Source organism: Pollachius pollachius (genome assembly GCF_949987615.1).
Source record: "Pollachius pollachius genome assembly, chromosome: 14".
NCBI classification, from domain to species: domain Eukaryota; kingdom Metazoa; phylum Chordata; class Actinopteri; order Gadiformes; family Gadidae; genus Pollachius; species Pollachius pollachius.
The window spans coordinates 4,798,625-4,821,604 of NC_136947.1; the positions used below are offsets into that span (position 1 = coordinate 4,798,625).

The window sequence follows — 22,980 nt, forward strand, 5'->3', positions numbered from 1 at the left end:
CCTGGGACTGACCGACGGGAGAGAGGGAGCAGGGACAGCGTGTCGCCATGGATAAGGAGCCCGACGACATGGTTGAAACACACGAGAGGGCACGCCGCCCGAGGCAGCGCCAATCAAAGCGAGGCGGGAGCAGTGACCGTTTAAAGTGATGTGGGAGGCAGGAAGTGGCCTTTGGGCGGGGGGTGGGTGGGGGAGGGAGAGGGGAAGTGATCGGTGAGACAGGTTCATTCCTCAGGCAACAAAAACATGGCAGTTCCCCCCTCCCTTCCAGAGGCAGACGACGGTGAAGATTTGGGTTTGTACCAAGAGGCTCCTGTTGTGTGGGCCTTATTCGACTCCTTTTCTTTCATTCCCCCCCCCCCCCCCCCCATTGTCATCGTCGCTCCACCTTAACACCGTTGTGGTCCTCGCCCCCCACCCCACCCCCACCCCGACACCAACCTCGCTCACACCTGGTCTGTATGGTCTGCATGTGTAGTGGAAGGAGGTGGTCTTAGAAGGTACAGAGACAGAAAGAGAGAGAGAGATACGGAGAGACAGGTTGTGTTCAGCAGGGGGGGGGCAGGACGGTCCTGGGGATACCGCCCCGAAGGAAGGGGCAGAGACACAGAGGGACATAGAGAGGTAAAGAGGGAGAGGACTGGCGATGAAGAAAATAGAGTTTATAGTTTTAACAGCCGGGAGGCTTTGTCTCCGCGCCTCCTCGCTCCTCTGCCTCTTTCTTCTTCTCCTCCTCCTGCTGCTGCTCCTGCTCCTCTTCGTCGTCCTCCTCCTCCTCCTCCGTGTGCTGCTCCAGCTCCTCCCTGGTGATCATCTCAAAGTCGTTCCCGTTGCTGTGCTGCGAGCCGTCCTCCTCGCGCCTCTCGCTCTCCGTGTCCGAGTGGCGCTCCGCCGCCGCCGCCGCCGCTCCCGATACGCCTGCCTCCTTGTTCTCGGGATCATCTTCCTCCCCCTCCCCCGACTCTTCCGGACACTCTGGCTTCACCATCTCATCCTCCTCCTCCTCCTCCTCTTCTTCTTCCTCCTCCTCCTCCTCTTCCTCCTCCTCGCCGTCCTTCTCGTCGTCATCTGACTTGTGTGTTTTGGCGTTGGTGGGGCTGGAGGTGTTGCTGGCGGCGGCGGCGGCGGCGGCGGCGGCGGCGGAGGTCACCGGGGCGCTGGCGTCCGCGACTGCGGCGTCCGCGACTGCGGCGTCCGCATCGGCGTCCGCGTCCCCGTCCCCGTCCCCGTCTCCGTCCCCGTCCCCGTCCCCGTCCGTCTTGTCGGAGGCCTTCTTGGAGCGGGGGCCCTTGTACTCGTGTGTGTAGAGCGGCCGGAAGGAGTCGATGAATCCCACGTCGGCGGTCAGGTTGGGCAGGAACCAGAAGTGGTGGCGGCCGCCGGTCACCAGCCAGATGAGCAGGAAGAGGATACAGCGGGCTGCGGACACAGAGAATACGTCAGAGGCCGTCGTTATCCTGAATAAAAATCACCATGCATCGGAATGAGAATAAGAATCAAAAATAAGCGCATTTCCTCATCCAAAAAATCATCATTATGAAAATAATAATCATAAATTATCATCATCCGATTAATTATACATAATATTAAGAAGAAATCATAATACAAATTAATCAAACATAATACAAATTAACATAAATGAGCAGTCTACATTGTTGATATCCTCTGCATATAAATCACCAAATTTGCATTTTATAATGCAAAAACAAGCTCTTTCTGTATAATTTCTTTACAAACACGCTTGAAGAACGTGTATTCAAACGAGGAGATTATACAAGAAGGAAGCCTTTTCTGAGTGTTTCTTATTTGCAGACTCGTATTCAAAAAAGAAAGGTTAACCAAAAAGCAATTTGAAGGGAAGAAGTGCGTTATGACTGAGCATCATTTTAAAATGTGCATTCATTCAAATAGATATATACAAACACAAACATGTATACTGTATAACATAGCTTAGCTTCAACACCCTGTTGTTTCAACAGTTCTCCATTTCTGGGTCTTCCCTGTTCTTTATAGTCGTTTTTTGGTTAGTTTATCAAAATGCTTTATGCCTGCTTATTACGCGGCTCTTCTTAATGCTGTAGACGGCTCCATTCACTTGAATGGGCCTTCCCAACGTTCGGCGCTCAATTATTTTTTGCATAATTTACCGTTGTTAAGTATAATTGACCGCTATCAAGGCAAGTGGAATTTTTTCGCCTCTGATTCACCTCTTCCGTATCACTCCACAAGTAGTCCGGTAACCTATCAACCCCGGCGTGTTCGGTTGCCAAGCGACCTCCCCTGATCTGAAGCCTACCTTCGGGGCGGTTCGCCCTGCCTGGGCATCTTTCCCCCGATGATGACCGGCGTTGCTATACATTATCCCGTACATACGTGTGGCCTAGCGCTACTCACCGACGGCCAGCAGCAGGATGCTAGCCACGAAGCAGCCTGCCGCCACGCTCAGGTAGTACACGCCCACGCGCATCTCAGCCGGCCACAGGGGGAAGAGCGTGGCCGCGATCACCGCGATGACTAGAGAGACACACACACACACACACACACACACACGTTGAGGACCCAGTAGTGAGGGGGCACAGAGACGTTAAAGACCCCACTCCTCTGCCACAGACTCACCGAGGATGAGCCCCATAGCAAAGGTCTTGAAGTGGACCGGGTCGTAAATCCACACAAACACCTGCGGACAGCGGGGAAGAGCGTTATCGAGGCGTGCTCAACACAAATTATTCACGGCTGCTCCGATGGTCTTTCGGTATTCTCATGTCTTTGTGTTCTTCTTTACAGCGACTGAATGTCCATTCTTAAGCGGTCAACGCGCTGATGGGCGTCAAAAGCGAGGTTCGGCAGCCAGCCAACAGACTCACTCACTCATACATATACATTCAGGGAGGCAATACTCATGCATTAATGCTTAGCGACGCAGACCAACGTTGGTGTTTGGATTCTGTTGGTTTTACAAAGTCAAAGATAACTCATCTCAAGAGGTCGGCTTCCATCGGGCTCAGAGTTCATCTAGAACCTTCAGCGCTGAGTCAACGTGGAAGCCCGTGCTACGACGGGCTTCGACGCTCGACCCCCTACGAGAACACATTCAGTGCCAACGCTGAAGGTTCACCATGCAATTAAACACTTGACGTGTGCTTTAAATGCCAACGTCTCTCTCTCTCTCTGTCTCTCTCTCTCTCTCCCTCCCTCTCTCTCCCTCTCTCTCCCTCTCTCTCCCTCTCCACCTCATTTCCGTCCAGGAAGAGCTGGTCCTCGTGGGGCTCCAGTTTAAACTTCTTCTTCACGTCCTTCTTCTTCTTGGGGGAGCCGGGGCTGTCGTCCTGCAGAGACAACACAACCCCTGCGCCGTTACACATCATATACACACACATACATTCAGTGGTGAACCTTCAAAGGCCCGTCAGTAATGGCCCAAGCCAACGGATGACAAAACGGGAACTTCAAAAGGCCCATCGCTAGGGGTCATGTTGACAGATGATCTGGGTAATTTGTCTTCTTGACGATGAGATGGCAGATACAAGGTAAGATAAGATGACAGACATAACAATACAGATATGACTATTTGGCATGCGAGTGTATTTCTTTTTAGCATTCCTCCTGACCCTTTGCCATGTGCAGTGTGTGTTGTTGTACGAGAAACAGCAAGGCGATGATATAGCGTTAAGAGTCTAGAATCAAAATGGCGGCGATGTGTTTACGTACGGCCTTCTCCTTCTTAGCCTCATCAGAGTCCTTCTTCTTCTCTTTGTCTTTTTTCCCCTTTTTCTCCTCCTCCTTGCTGCTGTCCCCTTTGGTCTTCTCTTTCTCTTTCTCCTTCTCCTTCTCCTTCTCCTTCTCCTTCTCCTTCTCTTTCTTGATCTCCTTCTCCGGCTTCTTCTTCATCACTTTGAGAGCGCGGTGGAAGAACTGCTTCTTCAGGAGTCTACCAACAACAACATAAACAACCGATTAAACATGTGTTTTGGAGGCATGCTTACTATTAGGCAAAACAAGCATTTGGTAACTCATCACACTACGGAGGACTGGAGGGGCTTTGAGGGCTGCCAGCGTTTTGCATGCAGGCGAATGCGATCGCTGATGCACACTAGTTAGGACACACTCATTAAACCTGTTGGCAGAAACTACGATGACAACCACGGGTTGTTTTGACTGGAAGAGGTGGCCACAACATCGGCGCAACATCAATTATTGCCAGCATAGTGCAGACATTATGATTGATTGAAAATAAAAGAATGCTACTGCGTAAGTGTTTTGAAACTGAGAAATGCTAGAGAGTGGTTCTAGCCAGGGGTGTGTGCCTAATACACCCCCCCCCCCCACCTCTGATAACTCTGTTGGCTCAAGGTCATGTGTTCCCCCAGACAGGTGATCAAACAACAACAGAAGACATGCTTCCCGCTATAAATCTAATGACAGTGTGCCAGTTAGATGGCCTTTTGTTTGCTTTGGCCGTTTTGGCACAGACGCACCCGACGCACAGCTGGCCTAAGACAACATACTTATAAAATGTTTACTACGAATCAAACACAACCTAATTCATTCTAAAACCATATCTCTTTAAGACAGTGTAACCGTCTGAAACAGATCTTGAACTAAATCTCTGTAAAACAGATCCAAACACAAAGAAAACCATTCATGCCGGGCACATCCACATGTGACATTTCTCCAGTTATTGGGTCTGAAATGAGAGCAAACAGGCCGTATAGAGAGAGGCTGTGTGTCAGCGAGGCCTGTCCACGGCCTACCGGTTGCAGTAGTCGACGACTGACTCCCGGGTGGTGAATAGGGCCTCCTCTCCCTTCTTGGCCTTGGCCCACTTGGAGTCCAGCAGACAGTCCACAGCCTTGGAGGCTGCGGGCAGAAGGAGCAGAGGGTTGTTTTTAGTTAAGACACAGGATCAAGGGAGAAAGGACGCATTCAGACGTGCATGTCTAGGGATTCACCGATCATACAAAACAAAAGGCACTGAGAAAGGTAGGACAAAGTTGCCGTGCGCCGTAACCATGGCGATAACACGCCCCCCTCTTTCCTAGATCTCTCAGCCCAAAACGCTTTTTTTTAAGAACTCAAGGTGTGCTTTAACAGTGGGTTCATTGGCCCTTTAAACTGTAATGGTATTAAGCATCGGTACTCTGAATCGGCAAGTGCCCAAATGTAAGCACTTGTGCTTGGTCTGAGAAAAAGTGGAATCGGTGCATCCCTATGCATAATGGCAGTAAAAGAAAATAAATATCAGGCACTTTCAGAGTACATTGCACTGAAAAAATTGCCATTTGTGTCAACAGCTTTCAGCTCGAGATTTTAGAAATATTTTGCTAGTATTACTTTCAAGTAAAGGTAGTCTGCACTTGAAATGGAAAATGGAATTGAATGCCTCAATCACTCCAAACACTGAATTTGGAGCCACAACTTTGTTCTTTAGCATGTTGCCCTCATGTGCGTTTTACACAACTCACCACAATGTCACTGTCCCTTCGCGATACAGATGACCACATTGAGTCTGCTATGCTTATTAAAGGATAGCATTTCCAGACACATGATCTGTCACCTGCTATTACTTGGATGGGACTAAAACAAACAGCAGATCCAGAAGCTGTTGATATGATGTGTCACAGCCTTGGGAGATGCGATAAAAGAAAGACAATCTACATAAAATGGACACTGACCCCCCAAAACAGTTTGCCCTAAAGACCAAAATAAAGCAGGGCGGCACATTAAAGACAGTCATCCTCCTCTTCAGCTGTTCAATTTAGGTTTTGTCCTACTTAGATTTGTGGCAGTTCATCTGACTCAATTCATCTGTAACACTTCTTCTGCTCTTCAACCACTAGGATTAAACTGTGGCAGTCAAGTGGGGGCTGTAACACAAGAATGTACGTTTGAAACATAATTTTGTGATCACTCCTCCCGATTGCACAGACTACGGCCATCATCCCAGCATGTTTATGGTCTGGTGTTAAATATTTATATGGTGGGGCTTCCCTCTCGATACATTGATGTAGTATGGTATCAGACTGCGATACCAGGCTCGGTATATCCTTATGGTGCCTATCATTCACCCACGCACACACACACACACACGACGAAGAGAGAGAGAGCTGGCGAGAGGACTGACCAACGAAGTAGTCCACCCGGTGACCCATCATACTGGTCGACTTGGTGGGGCAGTTGAACCGGACGTACTTGGCCACTGCCTTCTCCTCCTTGGTGGGCTCGCTCGCCTCCTGCAGGGGCACACACACACACACACACACACACAAATGTACCCGCGTCCGTTCACGTACCCACTGACGACTCAGTGTTGTTCCCCTATATGCATTCAGCAGCGGCGGACCAACCTCTGCACTTTTGTTTGTTGTTGCAAATAACTAAACCTGTTTCTGCCAAGTTCAAGGCACACTTGCACAATGATCTGGTCTCAGCAGATCCCTTGACTCTGTTGGTTGTTATGTCATATTTGGAAGCTCAGTCTGTTTTTCTCAAAAGATCTCACCAGAAGTAACCATTTAAAGGGTTATTTTTCAATAAATTGGCATGCCCGCGGACCCCCCTTGCGTTGCTAGGATACCAACTCACAGCACCACTGCTACAAAAAGAATCTAGGGGAAACACTGAACATATATGATTAGATGCACAATTACCCTCTTTAATCCTTCATGCTAGGTTGGGACGGTATCAAGGAATTTAGAAGTACAGAAGGTATGAAATTTAATACAGTCAAAAATACAAACGCACCTCTTTCTGTTCAACTTTTTCCCGACATCTTATGAATAAATGTTTTATCTTGTTGATATGTATTTTGGCACCGTTTTGAAGCACGTTATATAATTAAATAGTTCAAAATACAGTCTGCACATTTGCATGATTGTTTTTCAGACTGAAATGCCTGGGAAACTGAAAGTGACAGTTATAGCAGCACACTGCCTTGTGGTGGTGTATCAAAATAATCACACATCTCATGTTTGAAAGTATTGTTTAAGTTATAACGATATTGGATATTCAACCGATATTGACGCTACGAAATACAGCGATTTGACACAGGGAACAAAGACGCGATCACCGGTAGGAGGCCAAGGTGTCTAGAGAACTATATGTGGCATGGAGGCGGTCAGCTAGCAGCACTGATCATCGTTTGGTTAATGTTTCTACACAAGAGGGTAATGACAAAGTACACTGCCCTAAACAGTAGCCTAACTCAAACACCATTAATGTGGATACATCTCAAGTTATAAAAAAATCCCCAATGGATTCAATTGCTCTTTAGAAGTGCATCCCACTAGCTCTACAACAGTCAAAAGCTGGTGAAAAACAGCATTGCCAGTGGATACTTTCCATGTGTACATTAGTGGAACTTGCTGACTCAAAAAATAAACAAGTGCACAAGTAGGTCCTACTTATTGCGATTTGGGCCGAATCTATGGAAGAAGGGCGCTTATGTCCTATTCATAATTCTATAGGCAATATGCATTTAAACCGAGCAAGACTTGTCGATGTTGGTATATTGCATATTAGAGACAATGTCATACATAATACAATGACTTTTTTCACCAGTAGCTCAGCTTTATTAATCTTTTACACAAATACCGTCATATACCCCGGTGAAAAAAGATACCGCCCAAACATACTTTGTGCTATACTATTCGAGCTACAAGCACCTAAGAAATGTTAGGGAGGGACTCAGAATAGTGGCATCACTGTATTGATACGGTTTCATACTATACCAACCACTTCTATCAAAGATCACTTCTATCCTCTTGGAAATAAACTAGAATCTCGTGGGTTTATATTTAAGTGAGGACATTTCACTGACAAGCCACTTTACAGCAGAAACTAGGGCTGGGTAAAAATATCGATTCATCAATGCACTGCAATTTATTTGTTCTTGATTCCGTATTTTCTTTGAAATCGATTATTTCCATAAAAAAAAAAAAATTTAAAAAAAAACATACTCAGTCATTGTAATCTAGGAGCGAGTATGCCTCAACGTACATGCCCTTTTACATTTGTCCATGTTATGATTATTACTTTTATACTGCAAGTTTAGCTCAGGAACACTACTATACAATGGTGTATTCCCTTTTTGCTAGTTAAAGCACAATGAAATGGTTAATTCGTTTTGAAATGGTTAATTCTAAATGATATTTAGGTATTTTTGTCATCTGCAAGTATTATTGAATCGATATCGAAGCAATTGGATCAATATCGAATCGAAATCGAATCAAGACCTAAAGAATTGAATTGAATTGAATTGTGAGGTACCTGGCAATACCCAACCCTAGCAGAAACCCTGTGGCCATTAAAGACACAGTAATCTACACAATTTGGGACACATCACATCTTCATTTTGCTCACATGGGAAATGGAAAAACGAAAAAGGTGCTTTGTCAGCTTAGCTGAACTGTCTCTGTGCTGAGAGCCTGCATAGAAGAGTACACAAGCGGGTGCTAACAGACAGCTGCTGATCAGGGCAAATGCAGGGATGTGGGGTTCTCTCTGTGGATGTACCAAGACCAGCATCCGCCTGCCAACCTGAAGTGTTGCTCTGCATGTCAACACACAGGCATCAGAGAGAGAGCAGGAGAGCCAGAGCGAGACAGAGAGAGAGCGCGAGAGAGACAGGGGGAGAGGGAGCGAGACAGAAGCCGTTAGGGCCCTGTGTCTACAGCTATATATTCTACCTGGAAAGAACGCACAGATATCATCTTGAGTCTACTCCCTTATGTCAAAGACCAGTCACACACACAGCCCTCTCAGGGGGCCCACAAAGCGAGCTCAGCTTGCCAGCACTTGGCCATTTCCCCAGAATGCAAAGCTAGTTGGCTAGTATTACACAGGAGAAACTATGTACAACAGTTTATTGAAACTGCTGCACCGTGCAAAAAATGTATTAGGACCAAACACAACATATCTTAATGTGGATGATTTTAGTGCAAAGCAGCACGCAAACATGTCAAAATAACACAGCAATGTAAACAAGAAAAACCAACCCCCTCAAAATGAAAACGAATAACAATGCTTCATTTCGTGAAGACCTCTTCCCCTGTATCAGACCATGCGATAGAGAGACGAGGAGAGGCTGTACTGTTTCGTAACTCAACACATGGTAACTATTGTCTAATGCCGGTCATAAAGCAGCAGCAGCAACAAACGACATGCCGGCCTCGTTATGATGCAGGCATGTCATGCAATGGCCTCTTTCCGATATCCTGACTTAAGTGTTTTACAGAGTGACACGTTCGGCGTCCTCTAATGAAGATCATTATCTGCCATGATCTGTGAGACGCAGGGTTTTTCTTGCCTTCTGTGCGGTTGGCACCGCAGCTGTAGCCGGTGTTTACTGAAGAGTTGTTTATTTGCGGTGTAATTAACGTGTGTAGCGCAGAGAGGGAAGGATCTGACGCAGATTAGCGGGCTAACGTTCTCCAGCCAGTTGAAATGGATGCACTTGTCTTGTGTTTGGACAGTCCGCCCGCCTGCTGGCGAGCTTGTAGCGGCGACTGTCGCATTTTGAACCCCAGGGCGTGATCAAGGCTCTTTGTGGGAACCTAAACGTGCTTCCAACAAGTTTTCAAAAATAAAAACATTGGCACAGTTTGTCCAAACAGCTAAAGCTAGCGTAGTTAGCTATAATGTGCGCTCATCTATTCGCCTGAGAAGGTAAACACTTGGACTGGTCGTGGTCGTGATATGTCATGAGAACGTTTATAAAGTCGTGTATGTTTCTATAAATTATCGCTTTGTTCGCCCGCAAGAGGCTTTAGGGGAAAGATGTTACCTGGATCCGCTTCTTGTGCCTCCTGCGCTCCGCCATGATCCTCCAACTCAGCTCTTCTTCTGACGTGTAGCATGCGCATGCGCATTGTGAGTACTATCCCGAGTCGCAGATCCATCTAATTATTGGATATAGGTTATAAATTCCCCTCCACAAGCCATATTAACAAGCTTATTTCATGATATTGAAAATGTGTTATTATTTAAAGTCATGCATGCATTTATTCTTGGGGTATATATCAGAATATGAACAATGGGGCTGACTCAGGATGCTAAATAGAAAAAGTCTTTATTTACATGCAAACATTGGAAACCAATTGAATTGATTGATTTAATTGATTTTCACTTCCAAACAGTAAAAATCCTTTTCATCATCCTAAACATAAACAAAGACTTAAAAAATATGTAATCATTTCAAATTCTGTACAAACGCTGAGAAAAGAGCAATAGCAGCCTCAATAAAGAGTTAAACACAGAATAGGATATATGGTACAATAATTCAAGCATATATGTCATTTTACCTCACTTTAAGTACTATGGCAAACAAAATAGACATACGATGTTTGTTGTGAGTTGTCCCTGATAGCAAGATGTGCAGTCTATTACAAGATAAAAGCATATAAACAGGTATGTAAAAAAACATCCACCAGCCTCATGAACCAATCAGCGAACAGGCCTACCATTCAGGCCTACAACAGCATACAGAACTCATCGGACATCGGGCTCTCCTACGCTATCTACGCGGTCTCGCTGCTCGCAGAAGGAGGGGAGTGGTTCTCCGTCTCGTTGAGGTGCTCCGGTTTGAGGAGCTCCGCTTCTCTCGGGCTTCCCATGATCTCCTCGCTGTTGCACGCGACGGGCGACCCGACCTCCGACGACCTGTCGCCGGGCTTGTCGGACGCGGCCTGGATGGCGACGGCGGCGGTGGCGGGAAGCGGGAGGTTCATCATGTAGAACATGCTGCCCAGGCGCCGCGACACCTGAGGGAGAGCGGGGGTGCGTCCGTTAGAAACCGTGTTCCATCAATAATCGATGAACAACGCGCTCTCTTTCATGTGCACGTCAGCAACGTGGCAGTTCTAGAATATTTTAACTGAAGGGGGAGGGGGGGTTGTTCTAACAGAGGAGACCGTGTTAAATACCATTCAATGTCGGTGGTTCTTCAGCCAGAGGTTTTTGACGAGAAGGCAAACATTTTTACCAATGCACACCTTTTCCAAAATAATAATAACAGGCTCCACAATACCAAATGCTTAAGCCAAGAGAGAGACGACATCAAAGGTAAGTGGACAGTGTGTTCCATCAACTTGCACCCATTTGAGCCAATCAGTGATTCGTCATTGTAATAACCAGTGTTCCAGCACAGTAAAAGTGTCCTTGAGGTGCACTTCAGCGTTTGGTGACTGTTTGATCCCTAACCAGATCACAGTGAAAACACAGTTGTCTCCCATCATGAGTCTCTTCCTCCTTACCTGAGAGCGGACCTTGAGGGCGGGACCTAGCTTGAGCCCCAACGTGTCCAGGAGATGCTCTTCGGAGAGCAGGGGCAGCGTCTCCCCATCAATCATGTGGTCCTTGAAGACCTGAAGCATGAAAGCACTTTGCTTTAATACAACACAATAAAGAGTTTTATAGATATCGGAAGGCCACAAGACACTCAAACAAAGTGACCGCACACTAAACCAACCTGGGCATATTCAGCGCAGGTTGGTATGCTGTGGATGAAATTAGAAACATCATCCACGGTCCATTTCCTCATGTTTTCGGAGGCCTCTTCCCCATTGAGATAGAGATTGGGCTGACCTGTTGAAAACAACAATGTGACATGAACTTGTTGAATCGGTGTCCTATAATAATGGCATACATGGAAACAGAGATTTATTGGATACGTACCAGGTTGGATGAGACCAGGCACTGGGAACATGTGCGGTACCCCTGTGAGATTCCCCCCCGCGGCGGGGAACATGAATTTGTCCTGAAAAGCCGAGCACTGGCCGGCCATGTCTTTGTCTGCACTGCTGGCCGTGTCCGGGCAGCCGTCTTGGCCGTTACCGCAGGCTTTCCTCAGGCCTTGCTCGGCGTCCTTGTAGTTCTTCCTCGCCGCCGCCGACAGCTCAGACTCCATCTTGATGGGCAGGTGCGTCTTGTGGGCGGCGGCCTCCTCGCCCGCCTCCCCCTTTGCCTCGGCGTCCTTCTCCTCGCCGGACGCCGCCCCCGGGCTCCGCTCCACGCCCTTGTCCTCGACGTGGCCCTTCAGGCTGGCCATGTGGCTCTCCGTGCTCTTGTGGCTGGCGGGCCGCCTCCCTGCCCGGCGGCCTCGCTCCCGATGCAGGGTGCCAATGGGCGGATAGGGGCTAGAGGACATGACCATGCTGTTGGAGTGCAGGTCCTCCAGGGAGGGCCGGTCCACGAAGACGTCGTGGCCGTCGGGCATGCGCTGGCGGCCCCTGAAGGCCATGGCGTTGGCCTGGTACATGAGAGGGTTCTCCATTCCCATCAGCCCCTTCTGGTGGGCGTTCTCCAGCTCCTTCTGGTGCAGGATGGCGTTCATCTCCATCCTGGACACACGCAAGGGCGACGATATGCAGTGGGTGAGCGTTAGGGCGTTTCTTAGCTATTCATAGAGGTTCATAGAGTTCATAGAGGTTCTTAGAGTTTGTTCAAATTTGACATTTGTTTCGGATTGACAGTCACTTGGATTTCATTTGGACTCAAGGCAAGTTGTGGAAAGTTGGTTTGACTTTATAAAGAATGTTGAGTTATGCGGCTGCACAATACCTGGCTATGTTCTGCTTATGAATGAGCTCCTGTCGCCGGGCAACAGTTTCCATGGGTTCGGAGGGCAAGAAGCCATAGCCTGCTGAGACGGACAAGACATGGAGGAGGCGACCCAAGGGATTGGCAGGGGATTGATGGGGATTATTAACACTTCATTACAATTTTTTCTCATGCTTGAGGGTTAGGGTTAGAGTTCTATATTTGACATGGCAAAGTGTGTGTGCGGAGTCACCATTACCTGCTCCTGAAAAGTTTCTTCCAGGATGAACGTTGGCATGTGGCATGAGTGGCGGGCCGAGGTGGTTTCCCATGTGCATTTGTCTGGCTTCAGAAGATACCATCTCTGTGGGGGGCACCATCTCCCTGCAGAGATAGAGTGACATGAGAGTTGTCAACCAAAGGCAAGAAATATTAATATAATAGTAACATAGTAACCAGGGTTACCAAACAGTAGAAAGCAGCATGGAGGCCAATTACAATGTTCTGGACTGGTGGTTACTTTATTCTATAGTCCACTTCAGTCTTTTCAAACTCGTCGCCGACTGAACGTTGTTTGAGCGCTGCTTGAACGGATGGAACATGTGGCTGACATTACAAAGAGTCGCAGAAGTTACCGACAGAGCAGACAAGCCTTCGGTGGCATTGCACGTAAGTCTCCACTGGTAATCTTCCAATGTTGCGTGTACAGCATTGGCGAATTCCTGCAGTATTTGCCGGAACTAACCTCTCCATGAAGCGGGGTTCAAACTGTGTGGGGACCCCGTGCATTCTCTGCTGCCCCTGGCTGAGTATCTGTGGAGCCATGGCCATCTGGTTCCTCATGATCATCTCCTGCCTCTGCCTCAGCTCTGGAGAACAAGCAGAGATCCCCCCCCACCTATGATGTAGCTCAGCGAGTAGGCAACTATAACTACAGTGCAGTAAAAGTAGAACAGCCTCAGAACAGCCAAAGCCAGAAGTTGTAGAAAAATCTCTCCTGTTTTCTGACTCAAGAGTGGGAAACGTGCCCTGAAAGCCAAACAATGTGTGGCTCAATTTATAAACAGCCTTCAAGCAAAATTTGTACACAAAAGTTTTTGCACAAACACATGTTGACTTAACTGCCAGATTCTTGGATCTGAGTTGTTGACATTTGTTAGACAACATTTGTAAGCATTTGCAAGGTAATTTGTGAGGCAATTGTCTCACCTCCGGCGGACATGCCGTTAACCAGGCGGTACCAGTGCTTCTCGTCCAGCGCCCCCTGCTCACCAAGCGCCGTCATCTTTCTCAGCTGCTCCCGCGGTGTCATGACGGTCCCCCTCCGTCAAACGGTGGTCGAAGCCTGGGGAGTTGGAGGGGAGACACAAACAGATCAAATATTGATGGAGGGCCATCCTGTTTAGCAGATGTAGGCAACTATCTGCAACTCGTATGTCTCTAATGCCTTAAGGGCTACTTCAGCCTGTTTCAATCAGGCTACGTTACACAGCACAGCTCTGCAGTGACTATTTCTTGTTTTTTTCCCTGTGTGAGTTCCTGTTTCTAACACTAGGGTGCAGCAGAGATTAAAACATTAAATAGCTGGAGGCGCATGATATGCTTGAGAGAGCTATTCGAATGTGGCCTATTCATATTCAACGAATTGAAATGAATCCAACTGAGTAAAGTCCTACTGAAAAAAACAGCTGGTGACTTTAATTGTCTTTATTTCACACTTCGCTCTTGTCAAGCTGAAGGCAAATATTCATAGCAGAATTTCAGAACAATCTTCAGGCAAAGAACCTGAGAATTTTTGAATTGTGTCATACTTCCTGCCTGTTTATTTTATGAAACCGTTTGCAGCAAATTAGACACAATCAAATGCTTTCCTTGTGAATTAAACAACTTGGGAAATCGTGTCACTTTGTTTCACAGAGCTGTTGGCACAAACAAACAAACAAACAAACCCAGGCCCGTTCACACACACACACACACACACACGCGCAAACACACACGCGCACACATACACGCGCACACACACGCGCGCACACATACACACGCATACACACACACACCTCATTGTTCTTGGCTGAGCCAGCAGCTTGTGTACACCCGCACAATCTTCTTAGACACCTCCAATTAGCTCCCAACACTGCGTAAATCCCATTAGCCAATATGATACTGTTAAACGACAGCCCAATAATGCAGCTCTGCCTAATCCCAGGCCACTGAGTGTCTGGCTTCCCCGAGAGGAGAATCAGGGTGGCGCAAAATGCATTTGGCTCCTATTTCAATAGCGCTCTTTATTCATGTCATGATGTATGCATCAATACTGTAGCGAGAAATACTCTGTATCAAAGTCTGGGCCTTGTTTATATAAAGCAATGCAAAGTTGGCATGACGGTGTTATCCACAAACGCACTTGAAAGATTTTACCCACATGGCCCTCGTGGAAATCCCCCCCAGAAAACCGTCTAATCTGGGGCCTGTAATCCCCCAGTTAGCCTAGCAGCCGTCTGCCCCGTACATCTGTTGCCCATGGACTGGCCAGCAAGCTCCCCACCCTGTCCCACCCCAGCATCCTATTAGCTAAGTCCTGGCTATACAGCACTTTAAAGGGATGTGTTGGAGGTAATCCACACGTTTAGCGTTTTACCCTCAGCAAACCTGGCCTGTAAGCATGGCGGACAATACACCCGAAGTGCTAAGCTTATTAGCCCCCATCAGACCCAGAGATGCCCTCAAAACACCTTGGGGATAAATCTGGCCACGCAATCGGTTTATGTCTTGTGTTGTTATGTCTCTCTTTCTCTCTCTCTCTCTCTCTCTCTCTCTCTCTAACACCCCCCCCCCCCCCCCCCCCCCCCCCCCTATTAGCTAGCATCAGCGAATGAGGCGGGAAAGAGCGAGAAAGAGAGGGAAATTAATTTGAGGCTTTATATCTTGGCCTTTTTCTGAGGTTACTGAAACTCCTATTTTATGTCATGACAAACTGTTGGTGTAGGGCTCCGGTCCTGAGACAGTCACATTTATATGGGATTTTATCATTCATTTAAGGACTAAGCACATCTTTATCCTCAGTCCTCGGTATCTTGGAGAGTTCTTAAAGTTAAATTGTTTAACATCACCACAATAACTGATTGTAGTGTGTTGAAGTATAAACTGGCTATGGTCTTAAGCATCAATATAAATTTGTCAAATACGAAGGCTGCGCCGCAGTGACCAACTGTCTTGTGATTGGGCGGTTGGATTATTTGTAATTAATAGGCTAATCTCATTATGGGAATGAATTGAAGGGAAAAATTGCTGACGACTTACATGAAGCCCTGAGGAGGTCATATCAGACAAGACAGAGGCATTGTCTAGTCGTCCTAATCCCCGACAAGACATACAGACACGCAGACCTGCGCACGCATGTTTGCACACACACGCACGCACGGACACACACACACACACACACACAAAACCACACATACACACGCACACTGCAGCAACGACCCATCTTGGGTGCTTGAATGTGTTTCGATTCCATGGCATTCTTAAACAACAGTGAACCATAGTGAAACTTATTTATCACGACAAGTATTGATCCAAGATCTGGCTTAACAATTCTGACATAAGCCATAACTCTATCCCTCCCGCCAAGATATGTTGGATTATGAAATAGAATGCAGACGTTCAAAGGAATGGAACTTTCACAATGAACTAAAATGATGGAATTCATATATATTTGCCACAAAATTATGTTATCCTTGTAATACATTTTTCTTCGACAGAACGCATTGCAACCTGTACTCAAAAATGCAGCATTTTTTGAAATTATTACGCATTTTTGGAAATAATGTCTTAATAAAGAGCCAAATGACAATCAATGTCTACCTGCTCTACACTATAGCACCCAACATCCATTTTCTTACTTTCTCACACAAATGGCAAATCAACCAACGTATGATTGCCATCAATGCTTGCATTCAGGTTCAGACAAGAAGTAAGCATTTGTAATGCATTCATAGGCCCAAAGAATGTCCTATGATTTTTGTTTTTTGTGTTTATCGTAAAGGCACATATTGTTGATGCATACAAAAATTGTTGTCTTGTCTAAAAATGGTTGTCTTAAGAGGTCAAAGGTCAAAAGGAACCAAGCAGGGAAACGCCTAATGCTAATAAAGAAAAAGGTACATTTTAAAGTACAGTGTATTCTCTTTTTACATTTGACTTTGATAATAATTAAAGGAATAATTAGAAATAATAAAATATCTTAAAAAAATTCAATTGATTACATAGTTTAATTTCGCGTAAACTTTAAGATAGGTTTAAGCATGTTCTTCAGCTCTTTGAATACCTGATTCTGATCAATAACGTTCCAAGGATGTGCATTATCTTTCAATAACGTCAGTGTTGGTAAGGAACCTCAGCTTTGCCTATGCCACATAACCACCCTCATCCTACATTATTCTAGTTTATTCATTACATCAACTCTTCTAACAGTTTGGTTGCAGTTATGAGAAAATAAGACTCATGGATGCATTACTACAGTGCAATTCTATTTTCAATGTAGGAACATTCTTTGATGAATTTAAAAAAATGTTATGGTCATTTATCATTCTCCTTTTTCCTTTTGCCGTTATCGCGAAGTACCTTAGGATAACTGTTTTACTCAGCTTGAATCAGCTTGAGATCGGATATTTTACATTCATGAATATGATTTGTCTCTGTAAATATATATATTTTTTTATATGTCAAGGTTGAACATTTCCCATGGCAAATTACCAAAGAGCATCCTGTTAGACAATTCACTATCTATTTTGCAGGAAATTTAAAATCACACTCCACAAAACATTACTGGAATTGGCCTTCACAGTGCAAAAAATGTAAACGCAGACTAAACAAACTAACCAATCACGTCACAGAAAACGAGAAAAATGTGGGAAGAACAGAAGGAGAAGATTATTTTAGTTGACTCACCTCAAATTCAAACCAGTTAGCACCAGCACAAATGTGGTCAGTCTCGCTCCAAAAACCCAAAAGGTATAGAAAGCAATTGGAAATATGCTGCTCAGGAATCAGGTGTTGGTTTCCCAGCCACACTCGTATCACAGGTTTCCCTCCAGGAAGTTAAAACGTCTTACACTTCACCTCGCTCACTTCACCGACTGATCGGGGCCTTGCCTCGCTTACAACTACCCAAGTGGCCCCTTTACCGTTCTCGCGTGCCAGCTAACTGCCTTAACTTAAAAAAAATACTTTTTAAATACAGATTTATTTCATCTCCATTAGCTGGCCTTATCTCCTGCGGTAAGCCGTCCCTGCACTGACATCACATGTGATCTGCCGGCCAACTGCTCGGCTCTGCATCTCGCCTCTCATGTGTAATTACTGGAGCAGCGCTGCTGGCCCCCTTAAGCATGGAGCTGCTAAACCTCTTTTAACATTTACCTCACTAATCCCTTGTTAGCACTTTAGGCCCGCGGTTAAGACACCTAAACGCTTAGCTTCCTTTTCCGATGGGGCCCGGTATGGTGGACGTCCATCCGTCCGCCCTCTGCGTAGTCCTAGCACACACACGCTCGTACGTGCACACACACAAACGCACACACACATGCACAAGGACGCACGCACAGTCCAACTGAAATTGTGTGGCCCCATGCTGCTCACTAAGAAGAAGATGAATGGTTGGGGAGGGGGGATGAGGATAGCCTTTGTTTTGGTTTTCCTTCAGATGTCCAGAATGGGGGTCAGAGGTACTGTGTACCCCTGGGGGTAGGCTTTGGGATTTGAACCAAACATGGGGTGGGGTGGGGGGATCAGCCTATATATGTTCGGATCCTCCTCGGCCTCAGACCGCCATATCTGACCGTTGGTGCTCACCACCCACCCACAGCCTGGCCCTGCATTTCCCTCCATCGTGCTTTGTAGCAGTGGCTCTCAAACTGTTTTCTATGATGTATCCCCTCCAAGATGTTATTTGAAGGCAAGTATCTCTTTCAACACCTTTTGGGATTGGGAGAAAATGCTAATAAACAATTGTAATAATCTGTTAATCTTATTTGGTGTAAACATGAGCATTGATATAGTGAAAAACATTGGCTTGGACTGCATTTTGTTATTCGTATGTATTGACATTAAAGTAAAGTGGTATTATTGAATATTGTCCAGAATCAATACTAAAATATATTTTAATGTATATTATAATATAATATATTAGAATATATTATAATAATATAATAATATATGTATATTTTAAGGACAGAAATATAGAGTATGTTTCAAAAACAATTCACTGCACATCCTATAAGAGTATGTGACAATAAAAAAACGCTGAATCTTTGAACCTTTAAATCTTAAAACGTATCAATAGATTTCCCCAAAGTGCCCCCTGCATTCTTCAAAGTATGCGCAGGTGTATTACGTACAGGGAGAAGCACGTCTAGGAAGTAGGGGAAGGGGGAGTAGAAGATAACGTCCAGGTATCAGCGAGGTGGGCATAGCCGTTGGCCGCGGGGGTTCGTGTTGGCTGAGCCGCCGACTCGGTGGTAGTGGTTTAGCGTTGCCCTCCTCCCGTTCCTCGGTAAAGTGTGGCCTAAGCAGGCTCAGGTGTCATTACTGTGATGCGTGCTTATCTTACATACGCACACGTACAGGTGGCGAGCGGGGAAAAGTTCACACACGCATGGACAGGTATGTGCACGCAGACGCGTGCACGCATGCAAGTGCGTGGAAACACACACACACACACACACACACACAGACAAACACACACACACACACTTTGCCTCACTGCATAACAGGAGTCTCGGTGAAGCAAAATGAGGCAAAGTTAAATAATTGATTGATACATGCATCTACAGGTACCCAAGCACACACATGTATGTGTATGTGTGTGCTTGCGTATCTATGTGTTGAAAAATGTACACACACACATACACATAAGTTTATGTCCACAGACTGTTTGTCTGTCAACCTGTATCTGTGTCTATTCCTCTGCCTTCCCGCCTACATGACATGTATACCTGTCTGTCTGTCCATATGTCTGTCTGCTGTTCCCTTCCAGACAACATATTTGCCCCAAGACGTTCTGATCATCTCTTTTCTGAGAAAAACAGAATCACCCAAAAATGGCTTAGGAATTAAGGGAGTATTAGTAATAGGTGTAAACCACTCATTTAAGAATCTGCTAGGTGTAAGCCTTTTAGCGGGGATTTCTTCAGCTTGTGGGCAAGCAAGCATTACAGAAGTCACGGTGAGGCGAAGGTTTTAACCTCGAAAGAGGGTAAAACCTGGTTCGCGAGCGGTCACGCACCATCTTGTGATTACAGCACCAATCTGCTGTCCGGACAAATTGGCAGCATTGTGGTGACTGCCGCCCCGGTGGCCACCCCGCCAAAGCCTAATCCTGTAAGGTGCAGCACTATCCCCGTTGGCAATCGCATTTAGGCCTTGATTACAGTCAAGGATCCTCAAGGATCAGGAGTCCCTGGAATAAAGTCAGGGGAGGTAAATCCTTAACTCCATTCCCTCCAAAAAGAAACGGTCCCTCACTGATCCGTGTTACATGACGTTCACTCTTTTGCCCCAGGGAAGACTTGCTCCATCTCTGACCACCATATCCCATCTTTGATATATTTCACTACACAGTATAGGGGTTCTCTCTCTCTCTCTCTCTCTCTCTCTCTCTCTCTCTCTATCTCTCTCTCTTTCTCTCTCTTTCTCTCTCTCTCTCTCTCGCTCTCTCTCTCTCTCTCTCTCGCTCTCTCTCTCTCTCTCTCTCTTTCTCTCTCTCTCTCTCTCGCTCTCTCTCTCTCTCTGTCCCACTATATATCTCACAATAATGAACTATACACTTTCAATACTACTATGCCTCACTAAATCATGAATCAGTTCATATAAGTTACGACAGGAATTTAGCCACAAAGACATTACACATAAACAGATACATTTTAAACTTACTTGAAAGAGAGAGAGGTTTATATCTTGATAAGGGTATATTCTGCCGTTTAGGACGCTTTTGTACATGAATTTCAAGAATGAAGACATCAAGACTTTATCCAGCAACCTTTTCAATTGATTAATTATTCTATTAATAATTCCAAAGGATTTTCCTTCCTGTGTTTTCTCTATTTCAAGATCCCCCTGTATCACTCCTTCCTCTCCCCCTTCTTCCCTCACTTCCTTCCTCCCCACTAAAATCCCCAAATTGTCACTCTCAGCTGACTTTTGAGTGACACTGTGTTATCATCACTGACCCTCCTCAGAACCCCGCTGATCCATCCTCTGGCCCTGTGTATTGAATGAATGGCAGGTCAGGAAGCCTGTAGTACATATTTTTTAGTATATATTGTCTGTACCGTTCTCCCCCCAGCTAATAAAGATGATTGCCACATGGGTGATCTCTCTGACCCTGCTCTCTATCCTGCCAGCCAGGTGAGGATGCATCCATGCTGCTGCATCACTCCATGACGTTCATACACATAATCAACTTCAAGAGGCATTTTCAGAAACCGGCATCTATCTTTACGCAAAGGGTAAATCCAAAAGCAGAGGGAAAAATTACTTGAAAGTACGTTGATTAGAGAGGAACTAGGATCCACTGAAATGCAGAACTACAAGAAAGATCTCCTCACACAGACTCTGCACAGGCAGACACAAGCAGGCACATTGGTACACCCTTTCAGGTGAGAAGAACAATCAAATAGTACCACTATTGCTCACCATTGCTCCAAACCTGCGTCAAACAGGAACATGTGACGATGACTGCATGACTCAAACCTCTGCCTGCTTGTTTGAGGAGTATCTTGGGGACCGGTGGGGCAGCGTGAGGCTTGTGGAAGTCTTTCAGTGGGGGGGTGCGTTGTCCCGTACGGCCTCCAGAGCTCTGGTGTCGTCACACCGGAGAGCTGCTGCAAGAAAACACTGGGGGTCCACCCTAAAGGAGAAAACCAGTAAGTCACCCATTTTGGAGCTGGTGGTGGCAGTAATAGGTTGTAAAGGGACCTATTGTGGACCCCTTTAAGGCTGTCTCCGTCTCCGCCCAGAACCCTGCAGAGAGTAGGGACGTCACGCACGCACACACACGCACACACGCACACACGCACGCACACATGCAACTCAAAACAAATGGCCAATTGATTTTCTATTCTCTGTATCAATTTTACGTGACAAAATAGGCTGTATTCATGTATTTATCAATTATTCTAATTTCAAAATGGCTGCAAATCCCATTGCTTTCTACATCTGGCCCTCAAGGTTTTATTATTATATATTTTATTATTATATTCTTATTAATTTTATATCTTCTGGAACTTTGAGTTATAAAAAGTGACACCCAAACATGGGCTTTGTTTAGACAGGTTGGAATTGTGTTGACTGCCCTGATATTGGAGGACTGCAGGACAGAGGTATTGAAGAACCCCCCAAAAATGTAACTTTTTAATATGGCCAAAAGCTACTGTGTAGGAGGACAGGGTTCTCGATCCAATGGAGTTTGATAGACAGAGTTCAACCTATTGATGCATCAGCCTGTATGAGAATACTTTTCACCTGTACACTGTCACTCTGAATTGTACACATTTATTTACTTATCAATAAATGTAGCCCATACTATTACTCCATCCCTTGCAGTTATCCTCACCTAAACCGTTCCCCTACTGAAGAAGAATTGTGACTTTTAAGACACTCTTGTTTGCAAAGTATTTGGTTAAGAGTCATGGTCATTGAACGACAGCTGGGAACATAAAACAATGGGTGAAAGACGGCGACCTTTCTCATCCAGACTGGTATGAACTGGTGAGACTTGTTAGGATAAGACAATGCTGGACAACCCATGAAATATTTTCAATGCACAATGAATTAGGGAAAGGGGAGGTAGTCATGATTTAGGTGACCAAAGTCATTTACATAATAAAGACAAGAAAGGAGTTGCCCTGCTAAAAGAAACAAAGGGATTTCAAACAATAAAAGCCTGAGCGAATGGATGGGGTAGAGGATGGTGAGGCCAGGCTGCAGCATCAGGTTGCAAAACACTCCGTTCAAGAAGGCTGCTATCTCTAGATGCAGACAACATTTACACAATCGGCCTATTACATTATTTGATGAAGACTATACCGTTTATGTGATAACATAAAATACTTTTTTCTAAGACAGCTATAAGCATAATCTCTCAAACGGAACCGAGAGCTAAACCTAAATATCTAAGCCATCTTCCCCGGGGCCAGCCGCCACCAATCCGACCTGCTACCTGCACGACCCAACAACGCAAACGACAATGAAAGGACCACCAAGCCATCAAATACGGTGTTTTGATCCAGGTTTAATTGCAATTATTTTTGCACAACAATTTAAACACTCTACACGGGTACCGAGCAAGCAAGCAAATCAAATGAAACACTTTGCATGCGCTAAAAAGTGGTCGCGAACCATCAACGGGGGAGATGATCCGAGGCAGGACGAGCAGGCTGAGAGCACAGC

The 22,980-nt window shown here is 45.8% G+C and overlaps 2 protein-coding genes across 2 annotated transcripts; both read right to left on the bottom strand.

Annotated features, from left to right (window-relative positions):
- Window positions 1–439: 439 nt before the first annotated feature.
- On the bottom strand, window positions 440–9,833 carry sec62 (SEC62 homolog, preprotein translocation factor). Its single transcript, XM_079750354.1, has 8 exons — window positions 9,782–9,833; window positions 6,122–6,230; window positions 4,752–4,857; window positions 3,709–3,928; window positions 3,231–3,326; window positions 2,617–2,677; window positions 2,395–2,514; window positions 440–1,419 (listed from the first exon to the last, which is right to left on the bottom strand). The coding sequence occupies exons 1-8, from the start codon at window positions 9,815–9,817 to the stop codon at window positions 671–673; spliced, it is 1,497 nt and encodes a 498-aa protein (XP_079606480.1). The 5' UTR covers window positions 9,818–9,833; the 3' UTR covers window positions 440–670.
- Window positions 9,834–10,514: 681 nt separating this feature from the next.
- samd7 (sterile alpha motif domain containing 7) lies at window positions 10,515–13,846 on the bottom strand (the record flags this gene model as incomplete). The annotated part of the gene is made up of 8 exons (XM_079750664.1): window positions 10,515–10,757; window positions 11,250–11,360; window positions 11,465–11,580; window positions 11,671–12,335; window positions 12,556–12,634; window positions 12,794–12,918; window positions 13,280–13,403; window positions 13,744–13,846. The coding sequence occupies 8 exons, from the start codon at window positions 13,844–13,846 to the stop codon at window positions 10,515–10,517; spliced, it is 1,566 nt and encodes a 521-aa protein (XP_079606790.1).
- Window positions 13,847–22,980: the final 9,134 nt, after the last annotated feature.

What these genes read in the sequence shown, in the direction of transcription:
- sec62 (XM_079750354.1), bottom strand. Translation starts at nt 9,817, where the DNA reads ATGGCGGAGCGCAGGAGGCACAAGAAGCGGATCCAG. An exon ending in GGCACAAGAAGCGGATCCAG is followed by an intron (nt 6,231 to 9,781) that starts GTAACATCTTTC and finishes GTGCCCCTGCAG; the next exon opens with GAGGCGAGCGAGCCCACCAA. An exon ending in TGCTATGGGGCTCATCCTCG is followed by an intron (nt 2,515 to 2,616) that starts GTGAGTCTGTGG and finishes GTGTCTCTCTAG; the next exon opens with TCATCGCGGTGATCGCGGCC.